Source organism: Nicrophorus vespilloides, unplaced genomic scaffold, assembly GCF_001412225.1.
Source record: "Nicrophorus vespilloides isolate i.1.1-1 unplaced genomic scaffold, Nicve_v1.0, whole genome shotgun sequence".
Taxonomy (NCBI): domain Eukaryota; kingdom Metazoa; phylum Arthropoda; class Insecta; order Coleoptera; family Silphidae; genus Nicrophorus; species Nicrophorus vespilloides.
Window position 1 is genome coordinate 4,820 of NW_017098925.1, and position 21,320 is coordinate 26,139.

The window sequence follows — 21,320 nt, forward strand, 5'->3', positions numbered from 1 at the left end:
ATATTTAACATTACTCAATGATATTCAATGTACTTTATAAATTACATGATGAAACTTTAACAATTTCCTTCGCTTTACTACAAAACTTAAGAAAACGCAATGTGTACAATTATTAATTAATGTTAATTAGTTTTTTTTCTTAATGTTCTTACATATTCCAGATCCAAATGAATCCAAAAAATAAACACACTTAGAAATTTTTCTATTAATAAATTGTGCCAAAAGTCTATAAATATAAATTACATGATAAAACTTTATCAATTTTCTTCATTTTACTACAAAACTTAAGAAAACGCAATGTGTACAATTATTAATTAATGTTAATTAGTTTTTTTTCTTAATATTCTTACATATTCCAGATCCAAATGAATCCAAAAAATAAACACACTTAGAAATTTTTCTATTAATAACTTGTGCCAAAAGTCTTGAATTTATTGAATTACATGATAAAACTTTATCTATTTCCGTTTTATTACAAAACTGAAGAAAACGCAATGTGAATTCAATTATTAATATGTTAATTACTTTGTTTTTATGTTCTCACATATTCCAGATCCCAATAAATCCAAAATGAAACAATTAGAAAAAAAAATTGTCAAAAGTCTATTAATCTATTATTTTCAATTTAAAAAGAAAGTAAATTTTTAAATTTAATAATAAAGTTTCATCCATTTCCTTCGCTTTATTGAAACTTGAGACAATTCGTTGTAAATATTAATATGTAAATAAGTGTTTTCTTAGTATCTTCGTATATTTCTATAATAAATCCAAAGAGACTTAAGAATGTTGTGATAATACTGTATCAGCAAGCTGACGTACAACATATAACTAAATAAAAATGTGTTATTAAAAATATTGTACAAAAATTCGTCATCAGCATTGTTGAACTGTACAAAAAAATGATTAAAATAAGCAACAAATTTTATAAACTCCGTTAAGTAAAAATTTGATGAAATTAAGTTTTGTTTTTGTCGAGATATTTCTTTGAAATATTCCAGATTCGAATTCATCAGAATAGATCATGGACATGTAAGAAAATTTTATAAATTAAATGATAAACTTCATCATTTTTCTTTACGTATTCCAGATCTGAAAAAAAATCCAAAAAAGAAGTGTTTAGACTTAACAACACTTTCAAACATGTTGGATTTTGATCAAAATATAAGTAATCATACATTATTTAAGTTTTCTGGACTATTTTCGTATTTCCAGATATGTTTAAATCCAAAAGAAAAAGTGCGTGGAAAGATAATTTATAATTCAAATTATGTTGGGAAAAAACATGTGATCTTATCAATATAGTAGAAAAAAAAGGAAAATTCATTATCTGCATCATTAATATTTTGCAATCATCAATTGTAGGAATCATTTTTGAATTGAAAAAAATGAATTTCATCAATTTCTTTGATTTATGCAAAAAAAAAAAACTTAGAGAAATTCAATCTAAATATAATTAATTTAAGTTTTTAAGTTTTCTGGACTGTTTACATATTCAGATCTGGATCTGAAAAATCAAAAGAAGAAGTGTTTAGACTTAACAATACCGTCAAACTTAAAGTATTAATGTTACTTAATATTACAAAAGCGGTTACATTAAAATAATATAAAAAAAGATATAATTTCATCATCTATATCATTAATATTTTGGATCATATCAACATTGCTCAACTGTACGAATAATTTATGAATTTAAAAGACATTTCATCAATTTGTTTCATAAGTAATGAAATATAAGTAATCATATATTATTTAAGTTTTCAGGACTCTTTAGATATTCCAGATCTGAAAAAATCCAAAGAAGAAGAACGCCTTCAAAGATAATGTATTATGTGGAGAAAAAAGTGATCGTAATAATATAGGGAAAAAAGATGAAAATTCATCATCTGAATCATTAATATTTATATAGTTATAATCTGAATAAATCCATAGAAAAAGTGTATTTTGAACAAAAATGTTAAAATTTATCATTTGTATCATATCATATGCAACTTATTGCTTTAAAAAAAAATATGAATTAAGTAATAATCATTATTAGATTTCCTTCGAAAGTTAAAGGAAATTTATTATGAATATAAATTATTAATATTTGTTTTTTGTCTCAGTACATATTTCTGATCTGATTCAAAGAAAAAAATTGTATAGACATTTGTATTACAAATCGTAAGAGAAAATTATGCCATGAAATTTTGACTAGAGACGTCTGAAGGTTGGCACTTCCTAAAAATCATATGGCTTTGTCGATAGAGGCGTCATCTACATGTCATCCTACGAACTTATTGAGTGAGGTTTAATGTATAATCACAATTCGTCAACCTTATTAAAAACAAAGAAATATAATAATTTTCAAATAAAATTGATTTCTGAAAAATATCTAAAAAAAACAAAATCTAATCGGGTCATTATTTTGTTTTCATTAAGAAAAAATATTGTTATTATATAACTAATACAATGTATGAGACAACTTCAGATCAAATATTTATATAAAAAAAAATAACTGAATATCCATCATATTTTAATGATAAAATGTTATTAATTGACTTAAAGTAATTACTTTTTTATTTGCATAAAAAAATTTCGAAGAATAAAATAAATCAATTATTTTATAGAAAAGTTTAATAATTCTGATCGCATACAGAAATTACAATACAGAACATATAGAATTTCTAATTAAGTTAGGTTTCTGGAAAGTTTATAGGAAATCTTTAAAAACACAGGTTACTAAAAATCAGTCGAAAAAAAAACTATAAAATATACTGTAAATAACTGTAACTGTAAATATACTGTAAGAGTTATTATTTATACAAAAAAACATAAATTATTATGTAATTTATACTTTAATATTTCTTCATTTGATCTTAACATAAGATTGATCTCATAGTTTTGAAAGAAAAGTTATTGCGAGTTGTTCACTTTCCTGATTATATGGCTGTACAAAAAACATACATTTTTTTGTAGAAATGTTATTGCTATAATCACATTTATATAACAAAAAGTAACTAAATATTTGAATCATGAAATTTAGATATTTTTTAGCTGTAATTTAGTAATCAACTTTTTTTTGTTAAGTATTGAAAAATTCTACAGTTTATTCAAAACTAATTAGTTTAACAAATATTTCTTTGGGAAATAAATTCAATTTCATGTCTTTATACAGAAATTACCACAATCATCTAGCAAACAGATTAAATGATTTCAGCTTTGGGTTCTTTTTTTTACAAATATCATTTACTATAGTTTCAATAAAATTTAGAAGATGTATATAAAAAAAATGATATTTTATTTGGATACGAAAACACAGCAGAAAAATTGTGTGCATAAATATTTTGTTTGTAAAAGTTTTTAACTTAAATTCACGTTTAAGACACAAAATTATGTCGATTAATACACAAAAATATAATGTAAAATTCGATTTATTTTATGTATTTAAAGGTTGAAACCAAAATGTAAAAAAAATTCTAATAATAAAAGTAAATGTTTTTATAAAACAAAATTCTTTGATGCAAAGATATAAAATTGAAATATTTTGGATTATCTTAATTGTGATATTTAGGAGATTTAGATATAATTTTAATGAAATTAAAACTTTCGTAAATTTCTGGAAATACATGCGTTACTTCCATATATATTCTATATATTTTCAATTCTTTTATTTTGTTGTTGTTATTTTTTTGTTTTATTTAATAATCTGTATATGGAAACTTCGCAGAGAAATTCCAGTGTCTGAATGAAAACGGCAGTTATGTAAACGATCGTTTGAGATCGAAATGCAGAGGAGAGAAAGAGAGCCGATGCAGCAGCAACGAGTGCGTTATGGGTTTGATGGAGTTATTATGGTCGATCGAGCAAAGAAGTGGTGATCCATGCCTTTTCATGTGTGTGCGTTGAATGGAAAAGACGGTGTGTTTTCAGAGAAGGAATTAGAAACTCTCCGCGCTCAAACACATACATTCGCTTGTTTAACTCGCAACTGTAAATGGCTAAGACGCCAATTGCATAACGAGGAAAATCGTCTGGAATTATCTTTAACCTATAATCAAATACAAAAATATGTTTTCTACATCAATTTCCCATTACTCGTTTCCCAAAATCTGAAGATTTTACAAATTGGATAAAAATTATATAAAAATAAACATTGGAAATGTTATCCATATTTGACAACATTAGAAAAAAAATTGTATGACAGATGTCAATTTTATTTGTCCAATTTGTCTAAAAAGTCAACTAGGACATTGAATATTTCAATTAACCAGTTTCATTCTACTTTAAAAATTGATAAAATTAGAAGAAAAAATTTGACAGATGTCAAATTAATTTAAAAATTTTCACGTTTCATTAGTGTAAGTCATATTTTTTTTGTTATGTAAATCGATACTCCAAGCTTAGGTAAAGATATTTTTAAATATTTCACGTAACCAGTTTGATTCTACCTTTGTTCATATTGGAATAACAAAACAACACAAACCGTTTCATTCCGATCAAATTAAGAAAATATATCATTTTTCATTAAGTAATGGCTATTATAAGTCACATCAAATAACCTAACAGATTGACAGATGTCAATATTTTGAAGTTCTTCATGTTCACAATACATTCGAAAAGTGAGAGTTTTTTTTGTCGATACACCAAACTTATGATATTTCAGGAAAAACGGTAATTAATAGTCATATTACACATATTAAATAACTTGACAGATATCATTTTTTTTTAATTTTTTTCATGTATGTAATACATACGAAAAGTTACATTATTTTTGTCGATATTTCAAACTTAGAACTGCAAAACAATAAAGATATTTTAATATGATTGCTGCAATCATTCAAATAGATGTCCAACATAGTCAACTCTTAAAAACGGATAACAAATTGATTCGAATATATCCTACCAATAATTTGACTAATTCTAGATTTTGACAGATGTCAAAATATTTCAAAAATGAAGAATCTAATAAATGATTAACAAAAAATTGTATTTCAATACTACAAACTATGAACTTGATATACATGAGAAAATAATAATAATTATAACAAAAAATCCATATTTTTTATAATCTACCTTGAAAGAATATGTTTCCTAATTTATAAATATTTCTTTTAAATCTGACAGATGTCAAAATTATCTAACTTGTAAAAGAAAAGTTTATCAATTTTGACATGCAAAACCTATTGATTCGAAAATCAAATTCAATTGACGTTTAAAACGTCAATATCTCAAAACATTTTAAAGTTCTACTCAATTATTCAAGGAAACTCAATTCTCCAAACTAGGTAGACGTCAAACTTTAACAATTCCTCTAAAATCCATGGATTAGAAAAATATACCAAAAGAAAAACACGTCAATTCTACTGAAAACTTGGAGCTACAAATGTAATGTTAAATTAATTAAATAGATGTTGAACGTTGAGTTGTGCAACTCCTAAAAAAAATCTATAACCAATTGATTCGAAAAATTAGAGCTTCAATTCAACAATAATTATTTAATAATTTGACGTTTAAATTGTCAATAATAACAGAACATATGACAGATGTCAAAACATTTTATAGTTCTACTCAATTATTAATGTAAACTCTTTACTTCAAATCTAACACTTCAAATGCGACGTTTATTTATTTAAATAGAAGACAAACGTTGAGTTGTGCAACTCTTTGATTCGAAAAAAATAGAGCTTCAAAAATGGCACTATATAAATAAAACCAATAAAATAAAAGACACGTCAATTCAACAATAACAATAATTATTTAATAATTTGACATTTAAATTGTCAATAATGACAGATGTCAAAACATTTTATAGTTCTACTCAATTCTTAATGTAAACTCATTACATCAAACTGAGCACTGTAAATATAATGATTATTAAACAGATCTTAAACATTGAGTCAATTCAAAAATAATGATTTAATGAAATTGACGTTTAAATTGTCAATAAAGATACGACGCGCAGTTCGCCAACAAGTAACACATTTAATATAACAAAGCATTTACAGTAATGAAAAGTTCTGTTTTAAATCTGAAAGTAAATAGAAGACATTAGAAATGCTTATATAATAATCCCGAGTTTTGACAGTCCAATATGACGTTTATGTTTTTTTTTTGACAGATACCAGAGATTATGTTAACAACTTTAATGACATATTCATCAAAAACTTTTAATTTTCAAATAATCCTTTACTTTTTTTTTATGGCGAACGTTGTACACTCTACACAGGAATATATACCATGTTTAACTATCTTCAACATAAAATTCGAATGTCAAATATTGTTTTTTTTTTATAAATAATGAATTTATTTGATATTTCGATTGTCATTAGTAAGACAAAAGTGTTGAAAGTAAATTGATGGAAAAACTATTTGGGAAATGGCATAAATTTGAAGAGTTACCAACCAATTGGGGTAGTTAGTACTTTGAAAGGAGGGGTATTGACCTGCAAAGCTTTGCAAGAACCGAAATTCCCATTTGTACCAATCGCTTCTTCATCCTCTCTTGTTCTCTCTCTCCTTTTTTTTTCAACTTTGAAGAAAGAAAGATGAAAAAGGCGACGCGAAAAGAAAATAAAACTAGTTTCCGAGTTGGTGTTCCGAGATGGGTTTTGCATGCGTTTTATTTTCCACTTCCAGCTGCTGGCGGCTCAACACACACACATACAGCAACGGTCAGGAGGAAAGAACTCTCGTCGTCGCACACAAACATGTATCGTATCTACACACAAACATATACATGCAAGCATTAAGGCCGTTTCGGAAAAACAGCTGAGCCGGTGGAGAGTGCGCTGGCTCTTAACCTCGCAGGGTGAATGACATTTACTCTCTCCTGCTGGCTCTCTCCACTCCCTGGCTCCATCTCGCTCCAGTTTCCACCATCCTCGCTGGTGCCGTCTCCCTTCTGCAGACCATTTCGCCCGCGCAATTTTCCTTCCTCTCAGGAAACTCGCACGGACACCTTTTGGAACGCAGACTCTTCTCTCGCTCCTGCTTCAACAAACCTCTCCATCTCCTTCTTCTTTCCATGCCCGCATCGCCAACGTCTTTCCACGACGCCAAGGAAATCGCGCACTTTCATCGAGAGACGAATTTTCCAAGAAATTCCTTTCCATTTCGTTAACGAAGTACATCATTAAATCGAAATTGCTAATGAAAATACAATACATTTTCAACCAAAACACATCACATTATATTAATTACTGTTTCATCACTATTATCAAGTTAAGTACTTTTAACAATTATCATAGGTTTATGTATGAAAATAAAAATATATATCTATTCACAATAAATAAACAAGAGATTGTGAAATAATAAGAAAAATATCAAATTGCAACGACAATTACAATTTCATCGAGATTAGAAAGACAATCTTCGCTTAGAGATAGTTTCAGCCTATTTGATTCCTAAAGAATTACAAGCATTTTTCAGTTTTCTGTTCCAGAATGATTACTTTATGATATTACCCAATATTTCGACGTTTTACTCAAATAGAATGTAGTTTTTGCCGTGGGTATAATTCGCTATTAAGTAGACGCAGAAAGGTGAAGAGTAAAACCTCGAAAGCTAAGATATTACCGTTCATAGCTCTGAGAATACGTATCTGGGTGTTTTATTCCACTCGGAATTCGATACATATAAATAACAATAATATGCTAGAATTATACAACGATATGTAATATAAAGATAAATAATTGTATTACAGAGAAATTTGAGTTAACTTTTTAATAACATTTATGATTTAAAAATATAAACTTATATAATAAATCTTGTAAAATATTTGGTCATAGTGGAGTAGACTAAAATATATTGAAATGATTTTTGTAACTTTCATTTCAGAAATAATTTGCATTATTATGAACAGTTTCGATAAAGAGAAAATTATATAATTTGTACCAAAATTAGGGCGCAATTTACATAAAATAAATTTACTCAAAATTTGTATTAATACAGCTTTTTTTTTCTAATTAATTGTTATGATACAATAATTAAGAAATTGGTGTTAATTATTGGACAATTTTAAATATGTAGATGCAAGATAACTTCTTTGGTTTTTAAAAAAAACTTGTGGAATTAATAATTTTTCAAATATACTAAACGAATATACTACAATATAATCATATGTTTAGCAATGATTTATGTAACTTTCCTTCAGAAATAATCTGAATGAAAAGATAATGTGAATTAGTGATTTTTCAAAAAAATTCAATAATATAGTTTTTTTCTATTAATTGTTTGGATTCCAATTAAGACATTGGAGTTAATTATTTAACAATATCAATTATATGAATGGTTTTAACAACCTTGTGGAAAGAACAAATTAAAAGATTTCCTACTTTAATTCAGTAATGAAGAATCTTCTATAGAATCTAATATTAATTAGTAAAATCTTACTGTTGCATACAGTTATATTAGTTGTCTTTTAATTGAAAAAATAATGATTTTATAATACATCAGTTTTTTCAAAACATACTTTGTTTTACATAGAATTTTAAATTTTATAGACCAATCTCTAGTATATGAACAAAAAAACAGGTTTTAATTATTTATGCATTTTCAGGAAGAAAAAAGTGCCCTAAAAATCATATTATTATATTTCTTCGATAGAAGTAACAAAACTGAGTTCATTTAATATTAAAATCGACGATTTCAAAATGATGTTTAAAAATGTTGTTTTTTTTTGTACAAATGTAATTAATTACAATAAGTAGACGAAATTTTTATGGAGAGGACAAAAAAAATGTAAATTTTTCATTTAAAATGTTCTTAGATTAAAAATTTGATTTATTGAAACATTGAAACAAAATTGGATTTAAATAAACATCATTTCGAGTCGATGCAAGTTTCAATGCAAAAACGAAAGTGTTTTGACATTGACTTTCTATAAAAGGAAAATACCGTTTTGCTATTCAAATCGACTCATTCGCTTGTTGCACTTTACAAACACAACAAAAGTGTTGTAAACAGGAACAAACACGAAGAAAAAAAGCGGAAGATAAAATTATGTTAAGAATGAAAAAATAAATATAATAAAATAAAATTAAATGCGAATTTTATGCATTTCTACACGCAAATACACGCATATAAATCTATTGGCGACGACAATAAATTGTAATCAGTCCAATGGTTTTACGTTTCCAATTATTTTACGTTTAATAACAAGTCAAAGTTTCACAGATTGCGACGCTAAAATAATTTAAAATTTTATTTAAACTTTTGATGTAAAAATAATCGAAGAAACATCACAGTATTGACAAAAACAAAATTATTCAAAGATCGTTTCCAGAAAAAGTGAAATATTAATAATAGTTTTATAAATAATAATTCTTATAAATCATATGTGTTATAGATAACTAACATATCACTTGCGCATGCATAGTGAAGTAGAAAATGTAACTAAAGTAATGAAAACTTTCTACGTATGTTAATTTAAAAGTATTGGCTTCATATATAAACAGTGGCGCCATCTGTTATGTTGAGAGGAAACGCATTAAATGACAGGTGACATTTGTTCCTGATGGTTACTGCAGCCAAATGCGCATTGAGTAAAACAGATGTCGCTCAAATCATTGTTTCGTGAATTTTTTGAAAATTGAAAAATCTGCGAGAAAAACACTGTTTGGAGGAGAAAATAAATTCCCTTGATCATCAGAGAATGACTTACAAAGTTTATATGAAAAATAGTGTGCTGATGACAATATAATCTCTACTAGCATTATGGAACGGTCTTGAATATAAGATTACTTCTTTAGGTGGATTTCTAGTACACCTGTAATCCATTCTTTAATGAATACAGTCGAAATGGTAACGCAAATTTTATAGTTCTTCCATTAAGAGAAAATATTATAAATTTAACAAAGTAATCCGAATGATTCGGGTTTCTACAAGAAGTTAAAGGTGTCTTCTTCACTGTCCTGATATCATGACTGTACTTCCAGTTGCATACATTAATCGATGCTCTATTTGCGCAAAATCGTCCCAAAACAATAGCAAATTTTGTATTCGTCACTCATAACTCTCTATAACCAAAAGATAGCTAATAAATTCCTAAAAATCACAGAAACTCCTATGCACCGATAGAACACAGCTAAATAATAAATACTCTTCCAATAGAAAAGTAGCAAATAAAATTGAAGATTTAAAACAGAAGACATCAGACAATTATTGTAAATGGAAAATAATTAATAAAAGCAAGAGCACTAAAAGAAGTAAAAATTGTGAAAATTTTCCCTGGACTAATGCAGAATTTTGAATGAATATTTATGAAAGCTCTTTAGTTCCAACTATCAAAGTTAATATCAAATCGAAATAATGATTCTTTTCAAACTATCATTATATAATACATAAGTTCAAATTATAAGAAAACACTAAAAGCTTGCAAGGTGTAATTTCATTGAACTAATGTAGAATTTAGAAAATCTTTATAACAAGAATTAAGAGCTAAGAGTTAATGCTATTCAAACTGTCATTATGAGAGAATTACATGTCATCATGACAGGTTGACACTGTTATCATGACAGTTGGACACTGTTATCATAAGAGGTTGACACTATTATCATGACAGTTGGACACTGTTATCATGACAGTTGGATACTGTTATCATGACAGTGGGACACTGTTATCATGACAGGTTGACACTGTTATCATGACAGTGGGACACTGTCATCATGACAGGTTGTCACTGTCAACATGACTATTTCTTCTTGGAAATAAATAAAAACATCAGAGTCTCAAAAGATAAATAAATGCAAACGTTTTCGCACAGTGACTCATTAAGTTAACGTTTCCTTTTTCCCAGATATTTATTTATCGATTTATTTAGCACGTGCGTCCACTCGAAATTCCGTAATTTACGTAAATCCCAAGTAAATTGTAATTTATTTTTTCTTGAATTTTTTAATAATAATTTATTTCCCCACCAACAACACTAAGTACGCAATACGTACAATAAACTAGGTGCAGTAGTTGCACACGCACACCTGTAATGCACATACAAGGAAACTGCTCTTCCTTGACAACAGATCGACGCTCCTACAAGAAAAAGTCACTAACGTTTTATTTACCTTTAACTTTCTCACTTGCCTTGATGCATCGGGCAACACGAAAAAAAAAACTTTGAAAACTAAAAGCAAAACCTTTATGAAACCTCGGGTTGTCTACAGAAGAAAACTGTGGTAGCTCGCAAAGAGTATAAAGGAATAATAATAATAAATCAAATCAAGACAAAACCTGATTAAATATTGAGTAGCTATAGCTGATAGAGATTCCAAGTGATCGAAATAAATTGAACCATCAACAAAAAAAAAATAATTCTGTTTAAATAAACATTAATTTGCTTCAAAATATATACGAGTTTAAGTTAAATTAGCATTTTTATAGAGTATACACATGTACAAAACAGAAAATTGAAACAAAATGTGCAAATTTATTAAAATTTTCTCATCAGCAACTTTCCATTTCATTATTGTTTTATATTAAATGCTCCATTAGTTTATTAACAGAGTGAACATTTCAATGTTTCGCGATTGAATGAGAGACGGCGTACGGATTTGAAAGTTGACTCGAGCACTACTTTTTATTTCTCTTTCAAATGGTAACCTTCCAGTGGAAAAGTATGCGATCATATTTATATAACGCAAAACAGTCGTGTGGATGATTCTGTGTTTTTCCTCTACTGTATCGATGAAGGTGCGAGAGTTCGAGGAAGAAGTAAAAAAACGTGTCTAGTCAATCACTTGGACCAAGAGGAGGAGTACGTGCTTTTGGAGTGTCCGTATTTGTGTGCGTGTTGGTACACTTTCACTTCACGAATTTCTCTTATCGCGCCGCAAACCAGTTACACTTTTTCGCTCGGCCGATGCAAACTCTGTTTTTTTTAAATTAACACACGGTGCGAGGAAGAGAAAGAATCGCCAATAGAGACGAGAGCAGGAAGGGCAGGTTTTCATCATTCAACGAACTTTTTTCTTTATTTGTTGATAAACGTAAGTCTTTTTTTTTCTCTTATTTTACCCTTTTTGCTTCGCGTTGGTCACTATTTGGGTCAACAAAATGCAATTGATTTCTAATGCTGATCGACAATTACAAGAGTCTCTGGTAAAAACCATACAAAATTGGGACATGAACATGAAAACACTTTCATCAATTGATTAAGATTTAATTATTACTGATATAACGTGCAATGAACAACGTATTAAACTAAATAAGTTTATCAACCCAAAAAATATATATTTCTAAATAAAGTTGTTTGGGGTAAATTACCCCAAAGGGGTAAAAAAGAAAGTTTTGGTGACTAAAATTTAATTGGCAATTATTGAAGACAGTGTCAAAATGACATAAGTTAAGTAGTAAATTACCACAAGTGGTAGTAAAAATTAAATTCTTGGTGGTTTTGAAATTGGTTACCAATTAAATCATTGTTTGACCTCATTGTTTGTAATTTTATGATACATTAAACATAGACTTCAATAAATATGTTTTGGGGTAATAGGTAAAAAAAGTCCTGACACCACTTCATTTCAATAGAAGACTGAATAGAAACAAAAGTATTTGTTGAAAAATTCCCTCAAGAAAAAACCGACAAAAAAAGTTAAATCGTACGAAATAATGAGAAAGTTTTTGAATTATTTCTTTTCACAAATAAAAAGTCATATCATATTAGCTCAAGTCGTTGGCGAGAATTATTAAAAATTAAAAAGATAAGTAAAGTTTATAGAAAAGTAAAAAGTTTTTACAATTTTCTTTTTTTAAAAATTGACGCCAATATTAAATATAAATTGACAACATATCAAAAATGTATCTATTTTAATATGTTTCCAAGAAACAAAAGTTTCAACGTACGTGAGGTTAAAAAAAGAAAAGCAATCAGTACAAAGTCTGAATTAAAAATAACCAAACAATTTAATTGGTGATAATTTTCAAATTACAACTGGAAATTCGAAGGAAATTAAGTTTTACAAAATTTATCAATTAATTGATTGCACGCACTTTGTAATTCCCGAAACAATTATCGTATAGCAATCAAATAATCAATTTACGTAACCGGATGTTTGCTAGACTTTTTTTTTGATTTGTTTCTCTTGTTATTTCTAGCGCGAATTAATTGCGTTTCGAAGAGGCAACAAAAAAAATAAGAGAAACTTTCGGAATTGTTGAATAAGAGTTTGAAATTTGTTTGTTTTAACGTGCAGTTGTCTAAAATTCGACGATATTTTGATGTTAATATGAAACATGGAGAAACTGCAAATTCTTTGTGCGAAGAATTATTCTTACAGTCATAAATAATGAAATGCATTTTGCTGTAAGAATGAAATAGTGAAATTGTGTACAAGTTATGCCGTCCGTGTAAAGGATATGGCGGATATATCTGCCGCTCGTCTGCAAAGTGTTTCTTTTTCATAGAATCAAACTAAATGTGTAAAATATCTGAAGATATATATATATTAGGATATTTGTAAATATCTGAAGACAGTGATCAAAATTAAAATATGATGCATTTTTTAAATTCTTTTATTAAAACTATTTTTTAGTGATATTAACTTATTTTTGCAAATCCAATTTTTTTATGACAATTTGAATTATGTATAGTTGTCTAATATTCGACGATATTTTGATGTTAATATGAAACATGGAGTTACTGCAAATTATTTGTGCGGAGACAATTTCTTAGTCATAAATAACGTAATGCATTTTGCTATAACAATGAAGTAGTGAAATTTTGCACAAGTTAAGTCTTTCGTGTAAAGGATAGGGCGGATATATCTGCCGCTCGTCTGAAAAGGGTTTCTTTTCATAAACACAAACCAAAACCGTAAAATATCTGAGGATATATATATTTGGATATCTGAAGACAGTGATCAAAATTAAAATATGATACATTTTTTAAATTATCTTCTTAAAACCATTTTTTTAATGATATTAACTTATTTTTGCGAATCTAAATTTGAATTAGCTATAGTTGTCTAAAATCAGACGATATTTTGATGTTGATATGAAACATGGAGTAACTGCAAATTGTGAGAGAAATTTGTCTTAGTCATAAAAAACGAAATGCATTTTGCTATAAGAATGAAATAGTTAGTGAAATTTTTGTACAAGTTAAGTCTTCCTTGTAAAGTATAGGGCGAATATATATGCCGCTCGTCTGCAAAGGGTTTCTTTTTCATAGAATCAAACTAAATGTGTAAAATATCCGAAGATATATATATTAGGATATTTGTAAATATCTGAGGACAGTGATCAAAATTAAAATAGGATACATTCTTTAAATTCTTTTCTTAAAACTATTTTTTTAATGATATTAACTTATTTTTGCGAATCCAATATTTTTATGACAATTTGAATTATGTATAGTTGTCTAAAATCAGACGATATTTTGATGTTAATATGAAACATGGAGTAACTGCAAATTGTGAGAGGAATTTGCTATAAGAATGAAATAGTTAGATAGGGCGGATATATCTGCCGCTCGTCTGCAAAGAGTTTCTTCTTCATAGAATCAAATTCAATGTGAAAATATCTGAAGATAGTGATCAAAATTGAAATCTCTCACATTTTCTTGAAATTCTTTTCTTATATTAGGATATGTATAAATATCTGAAGACAGTGATCAAAATGAAAATATGACACATTCTTTAAATTCTTATCTTAAAACTATTTTTTTATTAGTGATATTAACATATTTCTACAAATTGGTTATGATAATTTGAATTATCTAAATACAAACTTGAATTTCTTTATTACATAAAATCTTTCGTAATTTCATTGAAAAAGATATACCTAATACGGATGTGATCTGAAACGCAATTAGAACACAATCAATTGGATGAAAAAAGAACTGAAGAAAGGAACAAAAAAAATGCAAATATGCTTGAAGAATCCAGAGGAACATTATAAATTATAACTTCGTACAATTCAGCTGGAAGCAATATTAAATGCGAAACATGAGAAAATATTAATCCGCAACAAAAATAATGTTATTTATAAATGAATTAATTGCTGTGTTTTATCCTCAAAGTTGATTAAAAAATAAATTGCATCATTTTTATTTCAATGTTATCGAATACAAATGTTTATGTTTGAGAAATCTGTGAAACGTTTCCATTATATATATAAATCATCCAAAGATTTAAAACCATAAGAAAAGACTCGTATACAATGTGTATAAAAAGAAATAAATGAAACAGTAAAACTTTTAAGAAAAATCAAAAAATGTCTCATTTCTAGGTCTTTTCTTGGAAATCCATGTACACAGATTTAAACAAATGTCTTTTTTTTTGTACATATATATAATAAATGAAGAAATTAAGACAATTTATGATAGTTGATGTGGAAGACTTAATTGAATCAATTTTTTCTGTCTTTATGGTATGGAAAAAAACGAAGTTTAGTTATATATTTGTGACAAAAATAGATGTTCAAAAGAACAGTTAGTTCTTCAACAATTTTTGGCATTCCCGTACAAAAAGGCATAACAAATTTTCAATTGTTTTTGGATTGACTTTATACGAATGGTTTTAAGCAAAATTAAAGATGTTCAAAAAAAACAGCTATTTCCAATATTATTAAGTTGTCTAAACATCATTTTCAATTGCTGTGAGACAAATGGTATGACATTAATAATATATGTTAAAAATTGTGACAAATTTCAATTGTTTTCAGTTGCCTTGACAAAATCAATTTCCGTTCGATAAACTACAGTATTCAGTTATCTTTGTACAAACAGTACGACTAACAATAAGAAATATTCAAAAAATATATTATTTTTGGAAAGAAATAAAGCATAGATGTTCTAAAAAGCAACAAAGAAAAAATGTTTGTGATAAAAACAAATAGACGTAACAGTTTCTAATTGTTTTTTTTTATTATTTATCTTTGTAATGTTAGGATTAAAAGTAGAGATGAGACAAACTCAAAATTTAAAAAATGGTCTTACTATGTATATTTTGAGACGAAAATAATAGATGTTCAAAAGACGCAACACTATTCAATTTGTTTCGAGTTATAATTGAACAAATTGTGCGACAAAACATTAATAGAATTAAATTGTCTTAACTTGAACATTCAATAGTAAAACATAATATCAATTCGATTTGTCTTTAAACAAATGGTGTTAATAAAAGATCATATGTGTTCAAAGGACAAAATTTTCAATTGTTTTGAGCTGTCTTTAAACAAATGGTGTCACAACAATAATAGATGTTCAACAAAAAAAAACATAACAATTTCCAATCCAATTAAGTTATCTTAACTTGAAAAAAAAATCTATGCATGTTCTGAGACCAAAATTATTGATGTACAAAAGACGTAACAATATTAACTGTTTTGTGTTTTGTATTTAAGCAAATTTTGTGACAAAATATAAAAGATGTTAAAATAATCAAAACAATTTATCAAGTTGTCTTAACACAAACGATTGTCTACATTGTTGATAGAAATAAAAGGTATCAAAAAGATAGTTGTCCAAGATTTGTAAATCCTTGTCCTATCAGAGAGAGCTACGTTTAAATACAACTTAAACTTATAATGAGGAATAAATTCAAAGTAACTAAGCAATAGTTCATGTACTTTAAGCAATTATTATGTAAGCGACAAAACTAGTTTGGATTCAAATAGTAGAAACGCCATTGTCTAAACGAAGCAATTAAAAGATTGATTAAAAAATGGCGGTTTTGAAGACAATTTTTACAATAAAATCAGTATATTAAGATAGACTATAGTTGCAACTATAGTATTTCGCATTGACACAAGGTGACAGCTGTCATTAAACAAACACGTAACCTAATTTTGGATTGTGACCCATATGTTAAGAAACACTGCTATATAATAACAAAAAGTATTGTTTTTTCAGATATCTCAGCATGGATTTATTGGAGAAGACAGTCGGCGATTTCGGTAAATGGCAACTGAGGATATCCATCTGCATGGCTCTCCTCAAGTTCCCCATAGCCTGGTTCCAATTGGGCATAGTTTTCCTCGCACCGCCGACCGACCACTGGTGCAGACAACCAGAAGACTTCAAACTGTTGACCGTCGAGGATTGGATCGAGCACATCCGACCCTACGGCAACGAAACCAATTACGATGTAAGCGCATTCTGCAGTAAACGTTGCGTAACGTTTCCGAGATGATGGGTGAAAGTGCGACAACAATCACACAACAAATAACACACAGATGATTTACATCTTACAATATTTATGTGTTTTTGTCACTCTGTATGTGCAAGAGTTGTGTCACGCTTTCCATTTTTTTTTTGACAATTTTACTTTCTGCTCGATTCAAATGCGCGCACGTCTATAAATTCCAACCGACTTCAATTATAGTTTCAGTTTAATTGCGTACACTCAATTAAATTAACTTGACGTTGATGTCGAAACGTAAATGCAGAAGGTCTGAAATCATTTTAATGAATACATTTCGTTTCATAATCACGAATCGAGGAAAATCGCAGTTTGAAAATCGAAAGTGTGTCCAATCGAAACAATAGATGGTGATTTCACAATCTCGCATGAAATTCTTCTGCAGACGATTCTGTCATTTTTTTTCGGCTTTCTTCTATCCTTTGACCTTTACAGAATTAATAAAACTGCAAATTATGCAAGAAATTATTTGTATATTAACAAAAAAACGATGTTGTTTGTTTAATAATAGTCAAGAATCAAATGCTGACAAGTTTATTATAATGATCTTTGACATTTGTATAATATTTTTAAGAAATATTCACATTTTTTAAAGATTCCCGTATAATTATACAAAATATTTATCAAAACAATTTTCTAAGAATAATTAAGTAATTAAATTCATAATTATCAAATTAAACACTTCTTCTAACCAGAAGCGCATATATTTAAAACTAATTATGATGATACTTGTTAGAGAAACAAAATTAAACCAAAACAAGTTGATTTTAATTATTATTGTTTGCGACAATAGTCACATGGTAATTTGTACCAGCGTTTGCATCACATTTTTGACATGTGTCAAAATTGAACAATTTTGTCCCAACGTCACATTTGTGACGCTGTGACACACAAGATGACAGCTGTCATTTAATGCGAATTTCAAGCGATTCTCAAGATTTTCGTCAAGCGACTCAACATGTTTGTTTGTAACACAAGCTATCATTTAACGCTATCATTTGAGGAAAAAAATTCTTGACAAAAGAAACTGAAAAATTCTCCTATAATTTCAAATAATTGCTCAATTATATAATAATTTTCAAAACAAAGCAATTTCCGAAGAATTAAACTTATAATTAGAAAATTACCAGATAAAACTGCACATCAAACTAGAGATTGGCACAATTAAACCTAAACATGTTATTACTATTTCAATGAACAACAATTAAAAAACTTTCTATAATATCCTTATTCAATCGTAATTATACAATTAATTTCGAAAGTAATTAAATAGATAATTATGGAATTATTAGATATTACCGCTTTCGAGAAATCTGGAAAGAATGTATTAGTAACAATGAGTTTTACATCAAAATGTTTGGAAAAGGAAAGCGTAGCAGTTTTTCAAGTTTCATATAATTAATGCATCTAAAATAATATTATTTAAGATTTTGATGAGATTTTCCGTTTCGAACAGATACAATTAGTAATGAGTAACGCAAATACATTCATTATATTACATAAACAATTTATAATTATTTTTTTTGGTTTAAATTATTCATTTCACAAGCGGTGATTTGACGTGGCAATAGTCCTTGCACGTTAATTGGCAAGAAAATCAAGTTTTTAAAGACATTTCAACAATTCTTTTCTTGCGAAGATTGTCTGAAATTTTCCGTTTCGAACAAATACAATAGTAATGAGTAACCAAGTACAGAAAATATCTATGTTAGACAAAAATAATTTTAAAATATTTTCAATCTATTACATCAATCGAAGATTTTTTTTTTGTCTGAAAACTTCCGTTACGAATAGACACAATTACTAATGAGTAACAAATTAATTTCAGAATGTAATTTTGTATATTAATTGCATTCGTTAAGATTAATTGGACGTGGTAATAGTCTTTGCATTTTAATTGGCAATTAGTAACTTTACAAGAAAATTGTTTTAGTTATACTTTAATTATATATTTAATTTAGACTAAAAGTCGAGACCTCGGCGACACAAAGGATAGAAACAAAGGTGGAAAATATCTTTCACTTTCGCAAAAGGAGAATGCAGCGAAGGGAATAATACGAGTTGACTAACAAAAAACGATTAGAAAATGTTCCTGTAAATGATCAAAATTTGTATACCAATTAATTTATTTGTATAAGAGAAATTTGTTACTATTTTAGATGTTTTTTTTGCATATTTAAACTACGAAATGTTTTTTTTTGCAGGACACCAAAGTGAAGTGTTTGATGAGGAATGTGGAGTTGCCGCACGTTAGAGAACTGATGCCGTGCAAATGGGGCTACGATTACGACAAATCCGTGATACACTCGAGCATTATAACAGAATTTAATCTGGTCTGCGGGAAGGAGAGTCTCGTCGACGTAACGCAGATGACTTTGATGCTTGGCGTTCTCTTTGGTAATATTTATGATTACGATATTCTCATCATTAGTTGAAAAATATCCTATTTTCAAAAAACAGGAAACATCATATTCGGAGTGATGGCTGATAGAATTGGCAGAAAGAAAACGTTAATTGCTAGCATCATAATGCAATCCGCTTGTGGGATGTTGTCTGCTTGGTCGCCGTGGTTGGAACTGTTTCTCGTCTTGAGATTCTTGATGGCCGTGGCGAACGGTGGCACGATGGTCACCTCGTTCGTGATGTGCATGGAGGTGGTCGGCGGAATCTGGAGGATCATCGTTCCTATCCTCTACCAAATTCCGTTCGGTATCGGGAACACGCTGATGGCAGGTCTGGCCTACTACTTGAGGGATTGGAGAGAACTCCAATTGGCTTTATCGGTGTTCAGCGGATTCTTCATCGTTTACATTTGGTACGTGTTTTTAAGCTTAAGAAATCTGCAAATCTTCACCGTCTACTTTAATTTAAGGTTGATCCCAGAATCACCCAGATGGTTGATTGCGACTGGTAAAAGGAAAGAAGCCGCTGTTATTTTAGAGAAAGCGGCGAAGCACAACGGAATGGACGAGAGGGAAGTGAAAAAGGCTTTCCTTGCGGTCCCTGAAACGAAGCAGGAGGAACGCGCCAAATTCTCTTCAGTCCTGAAAACGCCTAATTTAAGAAAGAGGACGTTACTGTTATGCGTGAATTGGTTGATCTGCGGTGTCACGTTCTACGGATTCACGCAGTATTTGGGCCAAATCGGCTCAAACATCTATTTCACTGTGGCAGTGGGTGGATTGATCACAATTCCGGGTACGATGATGTGCGTGTTCATCATCAAAAGATATGGCAGAAAGTGGACCATAGCTTCCTCGTACTTCTTCATATCCCTATGCTTCCTCGGGATACTCTTAATCCCAACTGGAAGATTCGTACACGATTGGCCGAGGATCAGTTTCGCCGGGTTAGGTATCATAGGGTTATCCATCGCCACTCCGGCGTTGTACCTTTTCACAGGTGAATTGTTCCCAACTGTTCTAAGAAACGCAGGCGTTGGAGGAACAGTCATGTGGATGCGATTGGGATCAATGGCATCACCTTTCGTCATTTCCCTAAAGACGTACAGCGCCCATCTACCTTTGATCATCCTAGCTAGTTTGACTCTACTCCAGAGCATTCTCATCTTGCCGTTGCCCGAATCGAGCGCCCTTTTGCCTGACACAGTCAAAGACATCGAAATGTCGTAAGTTCTTCATAAAGTAATAAAGAACACAATACTAAAACTCGAAACATATTTCCAGAGAAATAGTCAACAACAACGACATCCTCAATGGCAACTACCTCTCAGTCCCCATCAAAGTACCAGAGGAAGACGAATAAGGCAATTGATATAATTTTTTTATTATACTTTTAAACATTTCCATAATTATTGTTAGATGTATAAATAGTACCTTCTTAGTTTTATTTTTGTTACAAAAAATGTGATGCAACTTGTGTATATTAAATGTTATGTATTTATTTAAAAAACAACAAATATTCGTTTCATTTCGAAATACAATTAATCCTTCTGTCATAATTTAACGTGAATATTAACGTTAGGTTCATCAACATTTATGTTTTATTTTTATGATATTTAGTAAATCTTGTCTACACTCTTTATTCACTTCTATAGTAAATGAAAGTAACAGATTGAGTAAGATTTAAAGAGAATTCAATTTAATTTCATGGATGCATGGATGTTGAAAGCGGTGTCAAGAAGGTTAAGGACGATATACTATCACGATGATGATCATATTCAAAACATTTTATACTGTCAAGGAT

At 28.8% G+C, this 21,320-nt stretch overlaps 1 protein-coding gene across 1 annotated transcript; it reads left to right on the forward strand.

The window, feature by feature from the left end:
- The first annotated feature begins 11,564 nt into the window (after nucleotides 1-11,564).
- LOC108563608 (organic cation transporter protein-like) lies at nucleotides 11,565-20,990 on the forward strand. Its single transcript, XM_017922338.1, has 6 exons — nucleotides 11,565-11,960; nucleotides 16,826-17,060; nucleotides 19,319-19,511; nucleotides 19,575-19,929; nucleotides 19,987-20,742; nucleotides 20,801-20,990. Exons 2-6 carry the CDS (start codon nucleotides 16,836-16,838, stop codon nucleotides 20,877-20,879), a joined length of 1,608 nt encoding a protein of 535 aa, XP_017777827.1. The 5' UTR covers nucleotides 11,565-11,960; nucleotides 16,826-16,835; the 3' UTR covers nucleotides 20,880-20,990.
- The last annotated feature ends 330 nt before the right edge of the window (nucleotides 20,991-21,320 follow it).

Bases quoted from the DNA above. Each gene is read 5' to 3' on its own strand.
- LOC108563608 (XM_017922338.1), top strand. From the start codon at position 16,836: ATGGATTTATTGGAGAAGACAGTCGGCGATTTCGGTAAATGGCAACTG. The intron at 17,061-19,318 runs GTAAGCGCATTC...TTTTTTTTGCAG, and splicing joins GCAACGAAACCAATTACGAT to GACACCAAAGTGAAGTGTTT. The intron at 20,743-20,800 runs GTAAGTTCTTCA...ACATATTTCCAG, and splicing joins GTCAAAGACATCGAAATGTC to AGAAATAGTCAACAACAACG.